At 41.8% G+C, this 19488-nt stretch overlaps 1 protein-coding gene across 4 annotated transcripts in view; it reads right to left on the bottom strand.

Annotated features, from left to right (window-relative positions):
* The window catches only part of tbc1d1 (TBC1 (tre-2/USP6, BUB2, cdc16) domain family, member 1), a 287433-nt gene that overhangs the window by 97251 nt on the left and 170694 nt on the right, over positions 1 to 19488 (bottom strand). For all 4 annotated transcript variants that reach the window (XM_060824990.1, XM_060824980.1, XM_060824998.1 and 1 more), the window contains exon 10: positions 14861 to 15123. In XM_060824990.1, coding sequence (XP_060680973.1) covers positions 14861 to 15123 — 263 coding nt within the window. The remainder of the gene's footprint in view (positions 1 to 14860; positions 15124 to 19488) is intronic.

Genomic DNA, 19488 nt, shown 5'->3' on the forward strand with positions numbered 1-19488 from the left:
ATTCCAGAGTGAATAGCAGAACACATGACCAAGATGCTATTCCTAATTCCTCTTCACTGGTAGTCCAAATTGAAGTAGTCAAAGGAATACGGTTTACAGCCAGGCTGGCCATAGACCAAGGGGCTTTACTATATTTGCTATCAAATGGTTGTTTGTTTTATCTCCCTAAATAATGATACAGTTATTGAAAAAAATTCAGACTCTGATTGTCTGGGTGTTTTTAACTCTATCAAGACCTCTACCCACAAAACAAGTGGTCAATCACTCCTGAAAGCAAAGAAGAGCATTTGGGATAGCCAATATTTCACTGTATACAACCATGCTGTAAAATTCATGAGAGTGCTTGTGAGCGAGACATATTAAACACAATCAGGAAGGAAAGGGAAATGATGCTGACAGCTACAAGAGCTTAGTTACAAGTTGGTGAATTTTTTAAACTCAGGGAGTGGTGACCTTGTTGAATTTCCTGCTGCAGAAAGCAGTTCAGACCAAAGCATGGAATGTTTTCAAAGAGTTAGGTACAGCTGTTATGGCTAAAAGGGACTAGACAGTATGGGGACAAACCAGGAACAGGTTCCTGGGTTGGATGATCAGCTATGGTCACACTGAATGGTGGAGCAGACTCAACTGGCTGAATGGCCTACTCCTGCTACAATTTTCTACAACATGCTCAAATAAAACTTCAGTAAATAACAGAAAAGCATTAACAATGAAATTGTGGCTCACGATTAGGTTTTTAAGATTTTTAAAAATTCCCTTTTAGATGTGGACATCACTAGCTAGGCCAGCATTTTTGCCTTGTCTCTATTTGCCCCTGAGAAGATGGCGACGACCTAACCTCTGGAACCACTGAAGGCCATGTGCTGTGGGTTGACCCACAATGCTGTTAGAGAGGAAACTCCAGGATTCTGATTCAGCCACAGAAATATATTGCCATTCCTTCACTAAGTCAGAATGGTGAGGGGCTTGGAGGGGAACTTGTAGGTGGTGGCGTTCCTATATACCTTCTAGATGGAAGTGGACGTATGGCACTGAGTAAGAATTTTTGATGAAGTTCGAATAGAATAGAATCAAATCGAATCCCTACAGCATGGGAACAGGCCATTCAGCTCAACAAATCCACACTCATTCTCCAAAGAGCATCCCACCCAGACTCCACCCCCACTACACTATCCCTGTATCCCTGCATTTCCCACGACTAACCCACACACCCCTGGACACTATGGGCAATTTAGCCAATCTACCTAACCTGCACATCTTTAGACTGAGGTAGGAAACCGGAGCACCCGGAGGAAACCCACAGAAATATGGGGAGAATGTACAAACTCCACAAAGACAGTCGCCCAAGGCTGGAATTGAACCTGGGTTCCTGGTGCTGTGAAGCAGCAGTGCTAACCAGTGAGCCAGTGTGTTACCCCAAACTTCTACAATGCATCCTGTTGGTGGTACACACTGCTCTCTACTGAGCATCAGTAGTGGAGGGAGTGGATGCTATGCCAATCAAGTGGCTGCTTTGTGGTGGATGGTGTCAAGCTTCTTGTGTTGTCAGGGCAGCACTTATCCAGGCAAGTGGGGATATTTCCATCACACTCCTGACTTGTGCCTTGTAAATGGTGGACAGACTTTGGAGAGTCGGTAGATGGGTTATGCACAGCAGTATTCCTAGGCTATGACCTGCTTTTGTAGCCACCATATTTATAGGATTGAGTTCCTAGCCAATGGTAACCCAAAAGATGTCGATAGTGGGAGATTTAGTGATGGTAACACCATTGAATAACAAAAGGAGCAGTCGTTTGATCATCTCTTGTTGGCGATGGTCATTGGTGGGGGCAAATGGCACTTGTCTCTTGCTTGTCTATTATCCAGACCTTGCTGTACTTGGACATGGACTGCTTCATTATCTGAGGAGTTGTGAATGGTGCTGCACATTGTGCAAACATCAACAAACACTCCCACTTTTGACCTTAAGATGGAGGGAAGGTCATTGATAAAGCAGGTGAAGATGGGTAGGCCTAGGAAACTATCTTGAGGAACTCCTGTAGAGATGTCTTGGAACTGAGATGACTGACCTCCAACAACTACTTCCATCTTCCTATGTGCCAGATATAACTCCAGAGTTTGCCCCCGATACCCATTAATTCCATTGCTGCCAGGGCTTCTTGATGCCACACTCAGTCAGTCAAGTGCAGCCTTGAATGTGGCTGTCACTCTCACCTCGTCTCTGAAATTCAGCCTTTTGTCCATGTTTGAACCAAGGATGAAATGAGGTCAGGAGCTGAGTAACCCTGGCAGAGCCCAGCGGATTTCTCCTGTACTTTGTGCACATGACATAACTGGGCAATTTTCCACATTGTCGGAAAGATGCTGGTGTTGTAACTGCACTGGGACACCTTGGCTAAGTGAGCTGCAAGTTCTGGAGCACAAGTCTTCAGTACTATTGCTGGAATGTTGTCAGGGCCCATTGCCTTTGCAGTATCCAATGCCTTTAACAATTTTTTTTGATATCATATATGAAGTGAATCAAATTGGCTGAAGATTGGAATCTGTGATACTGGAGATGGCCAAGGTGTTAATGAATCCAAATTACATTTATCCAGCAAATAAATTTGGGGTCAGTATTGTACAAACTTTCAAATGTTCTTGGCTGATTTAAAGAAAACATCATGGTCAGGATAACAAAACAAAGAACTGTGGACCCTGGAGATGTGAAACACACTAAAGGAGAAATTACTGCAGGAACTCAGCAGCTCTGGTCATATATGTGGAGAGAAAGCAAAGTTAACATTTCCGGTCTAAGGACCTTTCTTCTGAACTGCCAGGATATGGGTGTTGCTGTAGATGCTGGAATTTAGCAGCCACCCCTAGCTGCTATAACTCTGAATATTTGAGCCACTTCAGGCGGCAGTTAAAGGTTAAGGTTAACCATATTGGTATGGGACTATTGGCTTTTACTTTCAGAAATTTTTCTAAAATGAATTCAGATTCTGGTGGATCATGGTGGATGTAGACTCTCATCCTCTGGATTAGTGTGTACCTCACTGATGTTATATTCTGCAGCACCTTCCTCTGTTGATTAAAATCAGTGGTAACATCTAAGAAAATATGAGCTATTTACCATGCCTTGGGTGTCTCTCTTTGATGAGAGCAGTCACAGACAAAGTAATTCATCACTAACTGCTAGGCGCCACTTCAACCTTCAGCTGACTAAGGAACAGAGTATTTGAAGGCCATGTTCTGAAACCGGAATCTGAAGTCACAGTTTAGTGATCCCTGATATTCCTACATGCTTTGAAGATTTAGAAAACATACAGATGCCACCTGAAAGGACTGGAGAAATCCTATCAGTGATACCTTCACAGTAGCATACAAAGCCCCTAACAACTCAACTATTTCAACCTCCCAGCGCCATGTACTTCACATGTGGCAGAAGCTGCAGGTTACACATTAGGCCCAACAACCATTGAACCAGAGTGGTAGCAAGTCAGCCCCAGTGAATATGAATCACATCATGTAGTATGCAGGTACAGCGAGTAACTGGAAAGGCAAATAGAATGTTGCTATTTATTACAAAGGGAATATAAAAGTAGAGAACTTCTGCCACAGTTTTACTGGGCAGTAATGAGACCACTTCTGGAGTACTGTGCATATAGTTTGAGTCTTCTTATTTAAGATATAGCTGCATTGACAACACAGAGATAGTTTAATCAGATTCCTGCAATGAAGCTGTCTTACAATGAAAGGCTGGACAGATTTGGCCTAAACAGAGTTTTGAAGCATGAGGGTGATCTTACTGAGACATACATGATGCGGAGGGGTCTTAACAAGATAGATATTGAAAAGATGCTTCCCCTGTTCGAGAGTCTGTAGTTCATGAGCCCAGTTTAAAAGGAAGGAATCCCCAACTTCAAACAGAGATGAGGACTTATTTTTTCTTTCAAACAGTTATTACTCTATGGAATTCTCCTCCAAAGAGAGCAGTGGAGACTGGGTCATTGGCTATTTTTGAGGGTGAATTAGATAGATCCCAGGTCTAAAAAGGAGTCAAAGGGTATAGCAGCAGCCTCACCAAGATCCTATACAACCTCAACATGACGCCCAAACTCCGAACTTCAATGGGCTGAGCATTCCTAACCACTCTATCTACCGGTGATGCAACTTCCAAAGAACTACATACCCAACTCCTAGATTTCCCTGTTCACCAACACTGCCCAGTGCCCCAACATTAACGAGATAAGTCCTGCCCTTGTTTGTTTTACCCAAAATGCAATACCTTGCATTTATCCAAATTAAACTCATCTTCCACTCCTTAGCCCTTTGGCCCAATTGATCACATGTCCTTTTGTAATCTTAGATAACCTTCTTCACTGTCAACTATACCACCAATTTTAATGTCATCTGGCAACTTGTACAGTACATGAATAGGAAAGATTAGAGGGATACGGGTCAAACATAGTCAAGCGGGACTAGCCTATTTTGAGAGATTTGGTCAATATGGATGAATTGAACCAAAGAGTCTGTGCCTGTACTGTATGAAGCTACGACTCTAGAAATGGATACTATTCAGTTAAGAATAACTTCTATATTCTGAAGAGGAGTCATATTGAACTCAAAACATTAACTCTGTTTCGCCATCTACAGATGATGTCAGACCTGCTTGTGTTTATTATCATTTAAAACCTATCTTTGTACAACCCAATCCAGCGAATTTGAACAATCCAGTGTTGATTAAAGTTTGTGGAAAGACACAGTCCAGCAATGGGTTTCGTGGCACGTTACTTAAATTACAGCAAGAGTAATCCAGACATCTGGACTCATAATCCAGAGAGCATTAAATAACGGAAAGAGAAAACTACTCTCAATAGAACTGAAAATTCTGTTGGATTGTTTAAAACCTCAATTCGTTCATGTTAATCATTTGGGAAAGAAATCTGATGCTCTCACTCTCTACCTTCTCAGTGACTCGTCCCACACTAACTGCAAGCGCTTAAGAAGACTTTATAACCCAAGAATGAAAAATACCTTAATTATTAACTAGAGACCCATAAAATGACAGATTACACAGTACCTCAGAAACAAAGTTTATAAATTACAGTCTATTCAGTTAAAAATTATACCGTTGAAGTGAAGAAAGCTATTAATACACAATTCCTACCTTTTGGTGCTGTGGTTGACAGCTACAGGTACCAGAAATTTTAGAAAGTTTGGAGCAGAAGTTGAAGATGGAAGCCTTGCTCGTAGGCTGCTAAGATGAGAAGCACTGATACAGTTTAGGAAACAAAAAGGTTTACTAAAACACAATTTACGGTAGAGCAGCTTCTGCAGTCTTCAAAAGGATTCTGCATCAGAAAATTTACAGAGACATCCCTTAGCAAAATTAGGCAGAAAATATCTTGCAGGTAAAAAAGTATAACTGAAGCTCAAGTTAACTGGTTCACAATTTTTGCTTGCTCAAAATTCCAGAAGAGAATCATGGCTGCATGAATTCTTGAATTCTACTGTCCAAAAACAAAAGTGTATTTCTCAGTTTTGGATAACAAAATCTATTCCTCCCAAAATTTCAAAGTATTTCTCCAACCTCTCAGAATTCCCACCTGCAGCCAAATACCTATCCTAACTTTGCACTAAGTATACTTCAAGACAAGCTGCCCGTCGATGGACACTGTTTAGACAGCATCACCTGCTGATAGCAACTGGGAGGTGTTGAACAAAAGCCAAGCATTCCTCACAAGAAATAAGTTACTAGTACTGAAGGTTGTTGCACACTTACAAGCCATCAGTTTGACTAGACACTGGGCAGAACTTTGGCAAAGATCATTAATGTTACTGTGCAAGGGGATAAAAGGTTGAGAAGATGACCCAGAAAAATACGATTCAATCAATTAGTAATCAGGGGTTATCTGATATGTAGTTAAAGCAAGCAGTTGGGCCTTTACATTCCATGGCAGTTGCTAGGAGTTCCTGATGAAGGGCTTTTGCCCGAAACATCGATTTTCCTGCTCCTCGGATGCTGCCTGACCTGCTGTGCTTTTCCAGCACCCCACACTAGATTCCAACCTCCAGCATCTGCAGTCCTCACTTTTGCCTAGTTGTTAGGAGTGCCTATTGATGACCTGTTGGAGGCAGGTTCCAACTCTACAGATGGAAATGTTGGGTGCTTTCATGTCCTGGGTAGCGTCAGTCCACATATGTCTCCTTAGCCACTGATAGTAATGAGGTAGAGCTAGGATCTACTGAGGAATTACAATTTGGAAGTGAGGATCATATTCAAAGAAAAATTCAATGTTGCTCTTTTACAAAGAGAGACATAGACCTATCTTCAATCTATTGAAAGGAAGAAAAGACCAAAAGAAGGAACTTAGTAACCTCTGGCCCACCCACCTTTGCTGGAACTTCTGGCCTTATGCAAATGAAAAAAAATCATCATCATCATTGACAATAATGCTAGTTATGAGACCCGAGTTATAATTGGGAAATTCCTTGTAATTTTGTAAGTGAGAGAGCAGCAGATGCCCACTAGGCTTTATTCATTACAGCAATATCATTTTTTTCACCCGGTCTCCACTTAATTTTAGAATCTGCTCTTTATTGAAAACCAGTTACGTTGCGCTCGAGCACCTTTTAAAGGATTCAAGATTCACAGATTAATTTCAATTTTGTGACAGACCAAAATAACCTACAAAGAGGACTTAATCAAAATGTACTCCATTCAGTAGGAATTTAGAAAGTTGGCTATTTCTTAAAGCCTCATACAAAACAAGGTTTTTTTTTGCAAGGGATGTTTGGAAACACATACCAAAGTGCAGGTTCATGCAAGTAAAGGTCATTGGCAATAAGAAACATGCAAATAATGAAACACAAAGCATAGCGGGAACTTTATTTTACATTACTTATTCCAGACCCTAATGAGGAGAAGTTGGAATGAGACAAGCAATCAATCATGAGTACTAAAATAGAAGAGATTAAAATTTGTAGTCGTCTAAACTGTAGGAACTTCAATGTCAATAAATTAAATAAATGCTGAAGACAGAACAGTTGTCCACAAAGTAGTTTGATGTTTTTAAGATCTAATCTTCTGAAATATGCCGTACATACTGATCATGGAAAGATATTCTTTGCAATCGAGGCTAAAGTTATGGGGTTGTGAGGGAGGAGGAGTAAACCCTATCAGATATATGATGGTTTTTATTGTTCACAAACACTTCAAACAACCATAACACGTCCAAAGGTTACCACACCTTATTTCTGCAGGTGTGCAAGTAGTATTGCCATGATGCTGCTAGCCTCCGTTTCAGTTCAAAACTGACAATCATACTTCACCGAATTGCTTCCGAAATTTCAATGATGATTACAACATCCACTAAAACTGATATTTTGCCGTCAGGCTTCCAAAAACTTGAAATAAAGAAACGTCTTTCAACTGGTTGAATATGTGGATCACATTTTCCCATTAGAGAGTTTTAAGTTATTTAAAAATAAAGTTATTTGGAAATTGAATCAAATTTTATCCATCCTGCTCACTGAAAATTAAAAGGGCCTCATTACTAATGGAAATACGACCAAAAACAAACATCTGGAAAAACACACCATCTCATCATTTCAATGCACAGGATTTCAACAGCTGGGGTGAAGGGACAGTAGCAAGGAAAAAAAAGGAGAATTGAAAGACACGGATTTAATCCCCGCTTTGCCAAGCCCTCGATCAGAGAAATGTTATGATGAGACAACATGGAGTTTCACTCAGTTGGGCAGAATTGGTGCAACAGTTTCTTTTGTGCTACTTCCTAAAAAAGATAGAAGCTATCCTTTGTAATATTCTTTCCTCGATGGGACAAAGAGCACCCAATGCTAGTATCAAACAATCTTAGGTCAGTTATAGCAAGATTCTCCCAACTCTGTCTTAACAGTGATCCTATTGGATAGCACAGCAGATTTTTAGGCTGGAATGACCTACTCCTGTTCCTGTTTCTTATGGCCTTGTGTCTCACAACTTTAACCTCAAGAGAATACCAATTAAACGTTCTGACTGAAAGTATCATTTGTATCAGCTTCTGATGAGCAGTGGCAAGTTGCTTTGTGTTCTGACTTTCTGCTGACAGGCTGAGCATGCAGTGGATTGAGACTATCCAAATTTTCCTGAAATTTGATGAAATAAACAAGGACATCTCCAAGGTAGGAGACAGCATTTCACCCTACCAACCTGGTCTGGATTCAAACCTCGAATGCAAGAGAAAACCTGGACCTAAGTTCTGTGTTCATGCTCTTATCACGCTGGCTACCAGCCTGGACAGGACTATTACAGTAACCCACAATGGGCTAAAATGCACTATTAACAGATACGATTCTTCCTTGCCCCCACAGACTTAGCAAGTTATTACATGTGCTAATACTTCACCCTCACCTTATCTGGCAATTGGGATAGCAAATACAGAAAGTGAAAGGGTCTAACACATGATGGAAAAATATGCAGTTGCAGAAAACTGGTTGCAATATCTAAAAGATACAAACAATATTCTGTGGCAGTTTTGTGTTTATGCTAATATGGTTAAAAACAAAACCACCTGCTTTTTATTCAACAACGTCGCAGCCGGTGCCATGAGTGAGTGTTTAATGTTTACTCAGTTACTGCTCTACATGCGTGCCATCTGATTGTTTGGTTCCTGCAGGAATTAAGTGGCACATATCATCATTCAATGGAGCTGGCACAACAGCTCACAACCACACACACTGTGACACAGCAGGCAAAACATTGCTCAGTCATGCCTCCATGCCTGCAAACAGTCTCACCTTCTTTTCAACATCAGCCCACCATCCCTTCCACCGGAGCTAGTCTTCAAATACTTAAAAAAATTTGGAGTGGAAGTAGAAGACCGCAGGTGATCTACAGACCTGTGCAACCTCGACTGTGGTGGTTTGCCGTGAGCATTACCACTTGATATGTTCGGGCTACATGTCCAACAAACAGAAGAGACAAAGACAAGTGGCCAGAGTCAGAAAATAAAACATCACATTTTCTTTAACATGTTCAACAGGCAGGAATGCAGGTGTGATCGAATCAGTGCGGTTTGGAAATATTCTCAAAATAAGCATTCAAAGTAGACAGACATGGTAATAAGGAACATCCTATGCTAGTTGAAAATGTACAAGAATTTCTTGCTGTTACAATGGAGGCTACACAAATGGGTCTTGCCAGGAAATTTAGCTGCTGTTATTGCTTAACAGTTGCCATCTCTAGGCAGAGCCCTGAGGCTATGTGACTGGGTTTGATAAATAGTGGATGGATATGACTAGTCAAATTCTGTCTTCCTCTTAAACCCACTTGCCATATGTCAGACTCAAGGCACATTTCTGGAAGGCTGCAGTTCATACAGGGTAATGCCCAGGCAATTTCCCAGCCAGGTCTCGGGGCCCTCCTGCATCAGCAAGTCTCTAAGACAGGAAGTGAAATGAGAAAACAAGAGCGTTTGCAATGGAAAAGCTGCAGCGACTCTGAAACGATGAATTATGCTAAAACTGGAGCTAACCCACAAAAATAACTCTGTTCCAGCTTTGACCATCTACAGTAATCCTATTTCCACAGGCGACCATGTCCCAAACCCCTCCCTTCAGTCACAAACCCAGGCCAGCGACGCCTGCTCACAGGGAGACGCTCCCTCTCCTGCTCTGAAATCAAACGTTTCACAGGGACTAAAGGTACAGAAACCAGAGACTACGGTGATTTCCAACATTCCACTGACACAAAAACCTATTCTAAGGTAGATTTTCAGATGGACTGCATAAAACGTTAACTTGGAATTTTTTTTCCTATCACTGCTCAATATTTCGAACTCTAATTATAATTGCAGCCAGTTTCAGCAAGATACTCCACCCCAGCTACTACCCTCTTGCTCTATTTAATATAAGCTGATGTGCCAAGGATTCACGCTACATTCCAATTCAACTACAGTCTTTTCCCATCACCTCACCACATGTGAGAACCCAAAGACATCAAATAAAATTTTGTCCTTTATTAGAAGGGAATTTGAGAACAGTAAGTTTTGTTAAAATCTTACAGGATGTTATTGATTACTGTGCACAGTCTGTGTCCCCATATTTAAGAAAGGATGCCTCAGCATTGGAAGTGGTTCAACAAAACTTCACGAGGTGGATTCCTGGGATGAAGGGCTTGGCTTATCAAGAACAGTTGAACAGGTGAGGCCTTTATTTATTACACTCTAGATGAATGAGAATTAAGCTGGGTGTTTCCTTTTCTTTCAGCTGTTTCGTTTATTTCAGTTTCTGTTTTAAATCCTGTTTTTTTTTATATAGTGTGATGGCACCGGAGAGTGGTGACTTTGTACACTTTTCACTGCATTCCTGTACTCGAGTACACATGACAATAAAATCTACATCCCAAACTAGATGACATCGGGCTGAATCTAACATCTTTTTGGGTTAGTTGCGAGTTGCTTCCTGTATTTTGGAGGATTTGTCATTGCAAGGCCGAGCGAGTTTCTCACTATCTTCCCAAGCTTGCCTCATTAATCCCTCATTTCCAGTCTGCCTTTTGCAGAACAAATTGCCGCTACCAGATTATCTTGGTATTAACTGGCATCCTTTGTGCTTGTACCAGCTTTAAGAGACCATCGTGCATGTGGAAAAAGACTTACAATCTGGAGCAGCCCTGCACGTTTCCTGACATTTGCTCCGGTCACAACAGATGAGGAAGAGTGGTCCCTTGCTTTGCAGCCTGGGACATGGAAGTCCTGTTGGATGTAGTGCTCCAGAGGTGGGAACATCTTCATCTTCCAGAGCATCATGGTCTGGTTAGAGCAGTCTCAAACATCTTGAGGAATTCGTAACAATGGAGGGACAAGGCTAATGACCTTACCCAACACATTAGTGCTACTATTGTCTCTATACCACCTCGCAATTTCTCTCTCCCTCCTACTGTGCCAACCTTACACTAAGGTTTACTGTGCCTCTTGAGCAAAGGAGACAGTGAGGACTACAGATGCTGGAGAGTCAAAGTGTAGCACTGGAAATGGCACAACAGGTCAGACAGCATCTGAGGAACAAGAGGGTCGACGTTTTGGGCATAACCCTTCATCAGGACTGGTCCTTTTCCAATGCCACGCTTTTAATCAACTCCTCCTGAGCAAAGGCCATTCGCCTCGACTTGATGGAGGATGGCTGGCAATCCTGACAAGTTTCTTTCCTTTGGGTCTACACTGAATGACACAGCAAGGCAGGAGTAGTATGAGTCTGATATCTCTGTCCAAGAGTCAAAGCACACAAAAGCAAGGTGAGGTACTGCCTCCGAGGGATGTTGTGAGCACCCAGAAAGGTGCAGGCTGTGGGGTCGCTATGAAAGTGAATGAAGAGTATGGAGATGCAGCTTGGTCCAGTCAACGAGCCGCTAACCATACAATGTCATTGCTGTAGTTTTACAATGGTAGCTGCTGATGCAGGCAGAGGTGTAGTATTCAATTGCAGAAGCATCCTACAAGGGGATCAGAAATGCACCATGAGAGTGGTTTGAGATTGGTTTACGAGGATGCCGATCTCCAGAGATGGGTGGCTAGGGAGAGCCCCTTGAGATTTTGATGCCTAGTGTCCAAAATGACAGTCCTTTGGAGGCAATGGCAGATTGATTTCGCTAGGTCCCTTTTCTGATTTTCAGGTTAAGAATTCTCAATTTTTAGCTTGATTCATGTGTTTGGTAAGATAGGAAGTGGAATGTTAGAAGGCGAGTTGACTGTTGGTAAGTTGTTTAACAAGCACTAACCCCCTTTAATTGGTAACTTAGCACTGCATAGAGACAGGCTCAGAAAGCCAGTTGTACATTAGAAATGGAGTGGGATGCTCCTGATAGTAAGATAAGCCTTACCAGACTCATGTGATTCTGTCACAAATCTGGCCACAGCCCATATCTTTCAGGGCCCCATCAGATTCGGCTCCTAGCTACTGAATAAAGGTTGCTCATTTGAAACGGAGCTGTGAAGGAATTGCTTCTCTCCCTAGGTGGCAAATGGAAGCTAGATTTCTGAAAGTATTTAAAAGAGGAAGTAGGCAGATTTTTGAAACATCAAGGAGGTCAAGGCGATGAGGAACTGGTACAATATAAAGGGGAGGTGATGGCCTCATCATATTACCACTGGATTGTCAAGCCAGACATCCAAGTAACTTTCTGGGGACTCAGGTTCAAATCCCATCATGGCACAATTTGGATGAAGTGTCTAAATGATGACATGAACCCATGACCAATTGTTGGAAAAACCCATCTGGTTCACTAATACCCTTCAAGGAAGAAATCAGACCCATAGACCACAATCAGTAAGAATAGGCGATAACAGCTCCTCCACCACAATCTTGAACATCAGTGCCTACAAGGTTCCATACGCAGCCCCTTACTGTACTCTTATAAACTGTGTGGTCAAATTCCACCCTAACTCCATTCAGAATTTTGCTGATGACACCACCATTGTAGGTCAGAGGTCAAACAATGACAAAACGGAGTACAAGAAAGAGATTGTCTGCTTAGTGGCATGGTGTAAAGACAACAGTATCTCCAGCAACATCAGCAAAATGAAGGAGTTAGTTGTTGACTTCAAGAAGTGGAGTGGAGGGCACATCCTTGACTGTATCAATGTTGCTGAGGTTGAGATGGTCAAGAGCATCAAGTTCCTGGGAGTGATAATCACCAATCTGTCCTAATCCACCCATGTTTACGTGATGGACAAGAAAGCACGTCAATGCCTCTACTTCCTCAGGAGGCTAAGGAAATGCAGCATGTCCCCAAGGACTCCTACCAATTTCTGTAGATGCATCATAGAAAGCATTCTATCTGGATGCAGCACAGAATGGTATGGCAATCGTTCTCCCCATTCCGGTTATACTCTCTTCTGTCAGGGCAGAAGATATGTAAGTTTGAATAAATCTGCAAATAGGTTCAAGAATAGTTTCTTCCCCGCCGTTATCAGACTTTTGAATGGACCTCAAATGTTAATCTGTCTCTCTTCCTTCTCTGTGGTTGTAACACTGTATTCTGCACGGTATAATCTGCCGATATAGCACGCAAAACAACACTTCTCAATGTATCTTGGTAAATGTGACAACGATTAACTGAAGAGAGGTTTAGTTATTTAATAAGTACTTAGCAAAGAAAGATGATAAATGATCAGCTGCCAAAGCTAATGTCACACAGCACTTCATTCATGGGTTGGCTAATTATTCCTAATGCTACTAGCAGACAATTTGGCACAACAATATCAATGGTTGATATATAACTAACTGTAGCTCAGAACCTGGAAAGAGAAGCACATTTATCTTGACCTTGTTTACTGATGGTTCACAGCTTTATTGGACCCAGGTTTGCCCAGGGCACTAATGAATCCAGTGATATGCCCCTCATACAGCTCAGCACTGGAGGCAGTCCTACAGAAGTCCAGAAAGTGGATAGCTCATTCCAATGAGTTTCACTGAAGGTTCCAATCGAGGCAAGGAACCTTACAATGGGAACAGAATTACGCCATTGACTTCAAGATTTTGTTTAGTCAGCCTGAAAATATTGTCAAATTGGTACATCATAGAGAGTTCTCCCATCTATTTAGATTTCCAAAAGGCCTTTGACAAGGTGCCTCACAGCAGGCTGGTGTTCGTGGCAAGACACTGTCACAGATGGAGGACTGGCTGACTGGCAGAAGGCACCGAATGGGGATAAAGGGGTCCTTTTCAGGATGGCAGCCAGTGGGTAGTAGATTTCAGGAGGAGCCCATGCTAGGATCACAACAATTCATGTTATACATTAACAATCTGGATGAAGAAACTGTGGACATTGCTGCAAAGTTTGCAGATGACACAAAGATAGGTGGAGGAACAGACAATGTTGAGGAAGCAGGCAGGATGAAGGAGGACTTGGACAGGCTAGAAGATTGGGCAAAGAAGTGACAGCTAGAACACAATGTGGGAAAGGGTGAGGTTATGCAATTTGATCAGAGGAATAGAGGCATATGGGGAAAGGCTTTGGAAATCTGAAGCATAAAGGAACTTAGCAGTCCTAGTTCAGGATTCTCTGAAGGTTAACCTGCAGTTTCAGTTGGCTGTTAAGATAACAAACATAAGGTTAGCATTCATTTCTCAAGAGGCCTAGAATACAAGAGTAGAGATGCACTGCTGAGGCTCTGGTCAGACACATTTAGAATATTGTGAGCAGCTTTGAGCTCTGTATCTAAGGAAGGATGTACCGGCATTGGGAGGGTCCAGAAAAGTTTTACAAGAATGATTCCAGGGATGAAGGGCTTATCATATGAGGAACAGTTGTGGAGTCTGGGTCTGTACTCGATGGTGTCTAGAAGGATGAGAGGGATCTGATTGAAACTTGAGAATATTGAGAGGGCTGGATAGAGTGAATGAGGAGAAGATTATTCCATGAGTAAGAGACTAGGACCCTAGGGCCCAGTCTCAGAGTGAAAGGACAACTCTTTAGAACTGAGATGAGTAGGAATGTCTTTGGTCAGAGAGTGGTGACTCTGTGCAACTCATTGTTGCAAAAGAATGTGGAAGCCAAGTCATTGAGTATATTAAAGACAGAGATAGATAGGTTTTTGATCAGCAATAGGATTAAATAATTCAGGGGAGAAGACAGGAGGAAGGGATGAAAGACACGATCGAGTGCTGGAGCAGACTCAGAGTCACAGAGATGGACAGCATGGAAACAGAACCTTTGGTCCAACTCTTCCATGCCAGCCAAATATCCCAACCCAATCTAGTCACATTTGCAATTCTGCTCCTATATTTTATGATCTTATTCTTTACAAAATAACAAACAATTTAAGGAATACAACAGTAATATCTCTTTCAGTTAGAAACTGTCACTTCTTACTTTTGTTTGTGTGGTGTGTCTGTGCTCACTGAGTGATATCTCATCAGTTTCGGCTTGGGAAAGATCGGGGTCTCATCCAGCATCTGTTTCGGCTGTTCAACGCTGGAAGGCATGTAACTGAAGGTATGGGCCCGCCGTCTAAATACTGGCTCAGCTGATTCAGTTCTGTTATCTAGGTCTTGCAACAAATCTCCCGTGGAACCATGAGACTTCACAGGACTAATGGGACATGCCTGGTCATCACTTTCATCCAAATAAGTACTCTGTGTGGACACAAAGTGATTAGTTTCAATTAAAATAAGGGCTATCATTCATGTCTTTAGCACATGCCTTTTCCAATATATGAAAGACATTTAAACGCTTTTCTTTTCCAAATGATTTTGATTACTTTTTCAGAGCCCCTTGGCACTGCTTTTAAACTGTGCATGTTTCCAGCTGGGAGAATCGCTGTCTGGGGCACTGTGCACTCCTCAACCATCAGCGCTCATGTGTTACTGGAAAAAGGAGATCCAACACTACTGCAAAGTTGGGGAATACTTGCTCTTCCTTTCAATGATCACAGTTTGCTAATTAGATTAGATTATTTACAGTGTGGAAACAGGCCCTTCGGCCCAACAAGGCCACACCGACCCGCCGAAGCGCACCCACCCACCCAGACCCATTCCCCCACATTTACCCCTTATAATGGTGTTTCAGAGGTCAAGTACTTCAAAGCCATAGAAAGGTATTCTCTGCCACAACTCTTAATACTTTAACAAAGAAATAAACAATAATTTCTCATTTTTCACTAACAGCTGCTGGTTTAAACTGGGGTAGGCTGTCAGACCAGAGCTGAAAATTGGAGCACAGTGGCTTGACAGTAACCTGCAGAATTTGCCCAAATAAGGCAAGCCAAACACATTCAAACATACTGATCTGACAATTGTTCTCGACATTCCTGTACCTTTACTTCATCACTTTAAATTAACCACCATTACTCACTGTGACAGACACAGACCCAGACCCAGCCAACTCCTACTCAGGGAATTACACCATAATATTTCTGTTTGTGTGGTGTGTCTGTTTTAAACTTCTATGTTCCGTCAGCCAACGTCCCCTCTCAAACAATGGATACTTATGTTGTTTGGTGTTTGTTCACGGTTCTAAGCCAACATCAACATAACAATGTTCATTTTACGTACTTCATGTTTTTATATTGTTGTAACACAGTCATCCCTGCAGCACCATAGAGCTAAAAGCAGCAAGATCCAAACCCTGTGAACATTCCAAACCTTTTCTAAGATGATGACAGCCTCAGCAAAAAATTTGCACCCACTTTGCCTTGTACTTAAATTCCCTTACTTGATGTGCATGCTGTCCTGAGAATTATTCTGTGAGACACACTCATCATTTCTCCTCACATCCTATACACCACTACAATTTAATATAGCTTCATTAGCTCCCGAAGTTTCAGGTTTCCATACCAGTACGTAAGAACAAAAACACTGATGAAAAGCTACTTCTTCACTACTTTCCAGGGACAATGTCACAAAGGATCATTATTTTAGGTTTTCGGCAAGAGTGTTTAATTGCAACTCAAGATCAACCACCACCTTCAAATTATTTACAAAGAGAGACCCTAGCTATTAAAATGGAGGTTTGCATTATTTACATATTAGTAGTCTTTAAAAACAAAAGTTAACACTTGGCCATAAGATTCATTGGGTGTGGCTGGAATGTTAATAAGCAGATCCTACTCTCGCTTCAAATCACCAGAATGCACGTTAAACATTTTATGAAGAATTTTTTGATAAGCCAAGATATTGTGAAATTAAATCAGGTTGTGTACAACCTCTGACCAGAATCGCTATAAATGGAAAAGAAACTGAAACAACAGAGAGAAACATGGGTTTTGGAGTTTGTGACTTTCATCTAGGCACACCAACACACTAAAAGCAGCTACAAATCTCTTTTTTAAAAAAAACTGTTGATACACAAATCTATAACACTCAATACTTAATTATTTGACAATGCAAGCTAGTACTAACAGCCAGAAGCTCACCAGATGGTCCAAAATGATCAGTTCAAAAAATCTGATCCACCTGAACAAATACACTGACTAAAACAACTTGCATTTAGTTTGTAACTTTAAGTAAAATGACCCCAAGGCATTTTGGAGGAGTGTTATTGATCAAAATTTGACAACAGGCCACAGTCAGGAAACTTTGTGCAGATAATTAAAATCTCGGCTCAAGATGTGGATTAAGAAAAAGGATTAGAAATGTAAAAGGCTTTAGGGAGGAATTGGAGAGTGAAGGACTTTAAGGTGTGAACTGTGCAGGTATGTTGGTGGAGGAAAGGACTAGAGGAGATTATACAATTAGGACACTTGGTGGAAGAATTTGAGAAATGTTTAAGTTGTGTTGGTGATTTACTGGGGACCCATTCACTCAGCAAACAAAGTGGCGGGGGCTGAGCGACAGCACAAAGTGGCGGGGGCTGAGCGACAGCACAAAGTTCTGGATTAGTGGTGCTGGAAGAGCACAGCAGTTCAGGCAGCATCCAACGAGCATCGAAATCGATGTTTCGGGCAAAAGCCCTTCATCAGGAATAAAGGCAGTGAGCCCAAAAGCGTGGAGAGATAAGCTAGAGGAGGGTGGGGGTGGAGAGAGTGTAGCATAGAGTACAATGGGTGAGTGGGGGAAGAGATGAAGGTGATAAATCAGGGAGGAGAGGGTGGAGTGGACAGGTGGAAAAGGAGCTAGGCAGGTTGGACAAGTCATGGGGACAGTGCTGAACTGGAAGTTTGAAACTAGGATGAGGTGGGGAAGGGAAAATGAGGAAGCTGTTGAAGTCCACATTGATGCTCTGGGGTTGAAGTGTTCTGAGATGGAAGATGAGGCATTCTTCCTCCAGGTGTCTGGTGGTGAGGGAGCAGTGTTGAAGGAGGCCCAGAACCTCCATGTCCTCGGCAGAGTGGGAGGGCTGAAGAACAGCACAAAGTGGCGGGGGCTGAGGAACAGCACAAAGTGCAAGCAGTCGTAAGAGCCCAAATTTAGGGATGGTGAAAAACAAAGGGCTGATCTTAGAGAGATCTTTGTTACCTCGAGGCTGATACAACAAGGTAGGGTTGGAGATGGACAATGTCACAGAGACAGAAGGAGCTGTTCCTTTGTGAGGAAGTTGATGTGTGATTGGAAGCTCTTCTCAGGGTCTGAGAGAGGAGGTGCAGTCTCTGACAGCAGCCATGCAGAGATAGTGAGATCATGGAGCTTGTGGCAAAACTCTAGTGCTCCCATTGCTTGGTCAGAGGAAGTTTCTACTCATCCCATAGTGAATTTTGGTTGGGTACCTGGCAAACCAGAAGAAGGTGGGCTTTGCTGTGGTATAGAGATAAAGCAGGGATTCATTGAAGAACATGTGGAATGTTGAATGGCAAGGAGTAGTATGAAAATGAGAAACAGGAAGGAGCCAAAGTTAGATACTTAGGATCTCTCGATGTAACTAATTCAGGAGCAGGAAGAGAAGCCAGTAACTTTTGGGCTTCAACTAGACAGATAAGATTTAAAACAGGTGAGAGCTGTTTCATCCAGCTGGATGCCAATGAAAAGGTATCACAGAAGTATGATGTGAACAGCCATGGCAATAGCTGCCAACAGATCAAAAAAGGACAAGGAGGGATGGTTTACCATTGTCACAGTTATAACAGGATGTTAGTGACTACTTTTTAAAAGGACGATTTCATTACTGTGGCAAGAACAAATGCCAGACTGGAGAGCTTCAAATGGGGAACTGCAGGAAAAGAAACAAGAATTTGGAAAACAGAACCATGTTCATGGACTCAAGATAAAAAAGGGAAGCTGGTGATGGGATTGTAATTTGCTCGGATAAAGGATTTAAGGGTGAACTTTATGATGAGGGAGTGGTAACAGCAGATTTAAAAAGAAATGTCCCAAAGAGAGGAAATTATCAATAATCTCAGCTAACATGGAACAGGAAGGGAATTTGGGTGGCCAATAGCTTGATGGGAATACATCAAGACAGTATTAACATATAATTTAGTCCTTCATGCAGGTAACAGGATTATGTCGAAATATTACAAACTTCTTGAATAAAAAGGTTTCTAGCATTACAACCTCTCTATTTGAACCATGTGCTTCATGGTGTGATGTTACAAGATTCATGGGGAGAAAAGCATCCAAAGCTATAATTTTTGTTAAGACATCCTACAAAAGATGAAAATTTTAGACAGTTGGAAATATTTCCTGCTTTTGATCACAGAAGAACAGAAGCATGCCGTTTTGTCCTGTCGAATCTGTAGCACCTTTCAATAAGATCATGGCTGATTTAATAATCCTCAGTTCCATTCTCCTGCCGTATCCCTGTAACTCTCGATTCCCCTTTTTAACAGCAGTCAAGAATGCAAAATAGGTGGACCATGATGTAAAAGAAAATGTTATATTACAAGCAATCAAAGTGATTCATTTCCTTTTAACTGTGGTCACCATTCTGCCTGATTATTCTGAGATTGATATTAAACCATCTACATTAGGGGCTTTGATACTTGTTTATTTAAAACTTCAGCTATTCTGCATTTTGCTTGGAAAGCTACTATAAAAAAGATGTTACATCTTAAACACGGAGAGTAC

This window comes from Hemiscyllium ocellatum, chromosome 1 (assembly GCF_020745735.1).
Source record: "Hemiscyllium ocellatum isolate sHemOce1 chromosome 1, sHemOce1.pat.X.cur, whole genome shotgun sequence".
Taxonomy (NCBI): domain Eukaryota; kingdom Metazoa; phylum Chordata; class Chondrichthyes; order Orectolobiformes; family Hemiscylliidae; genus Hemiscyllium; species Hemiscyllium ocellatum.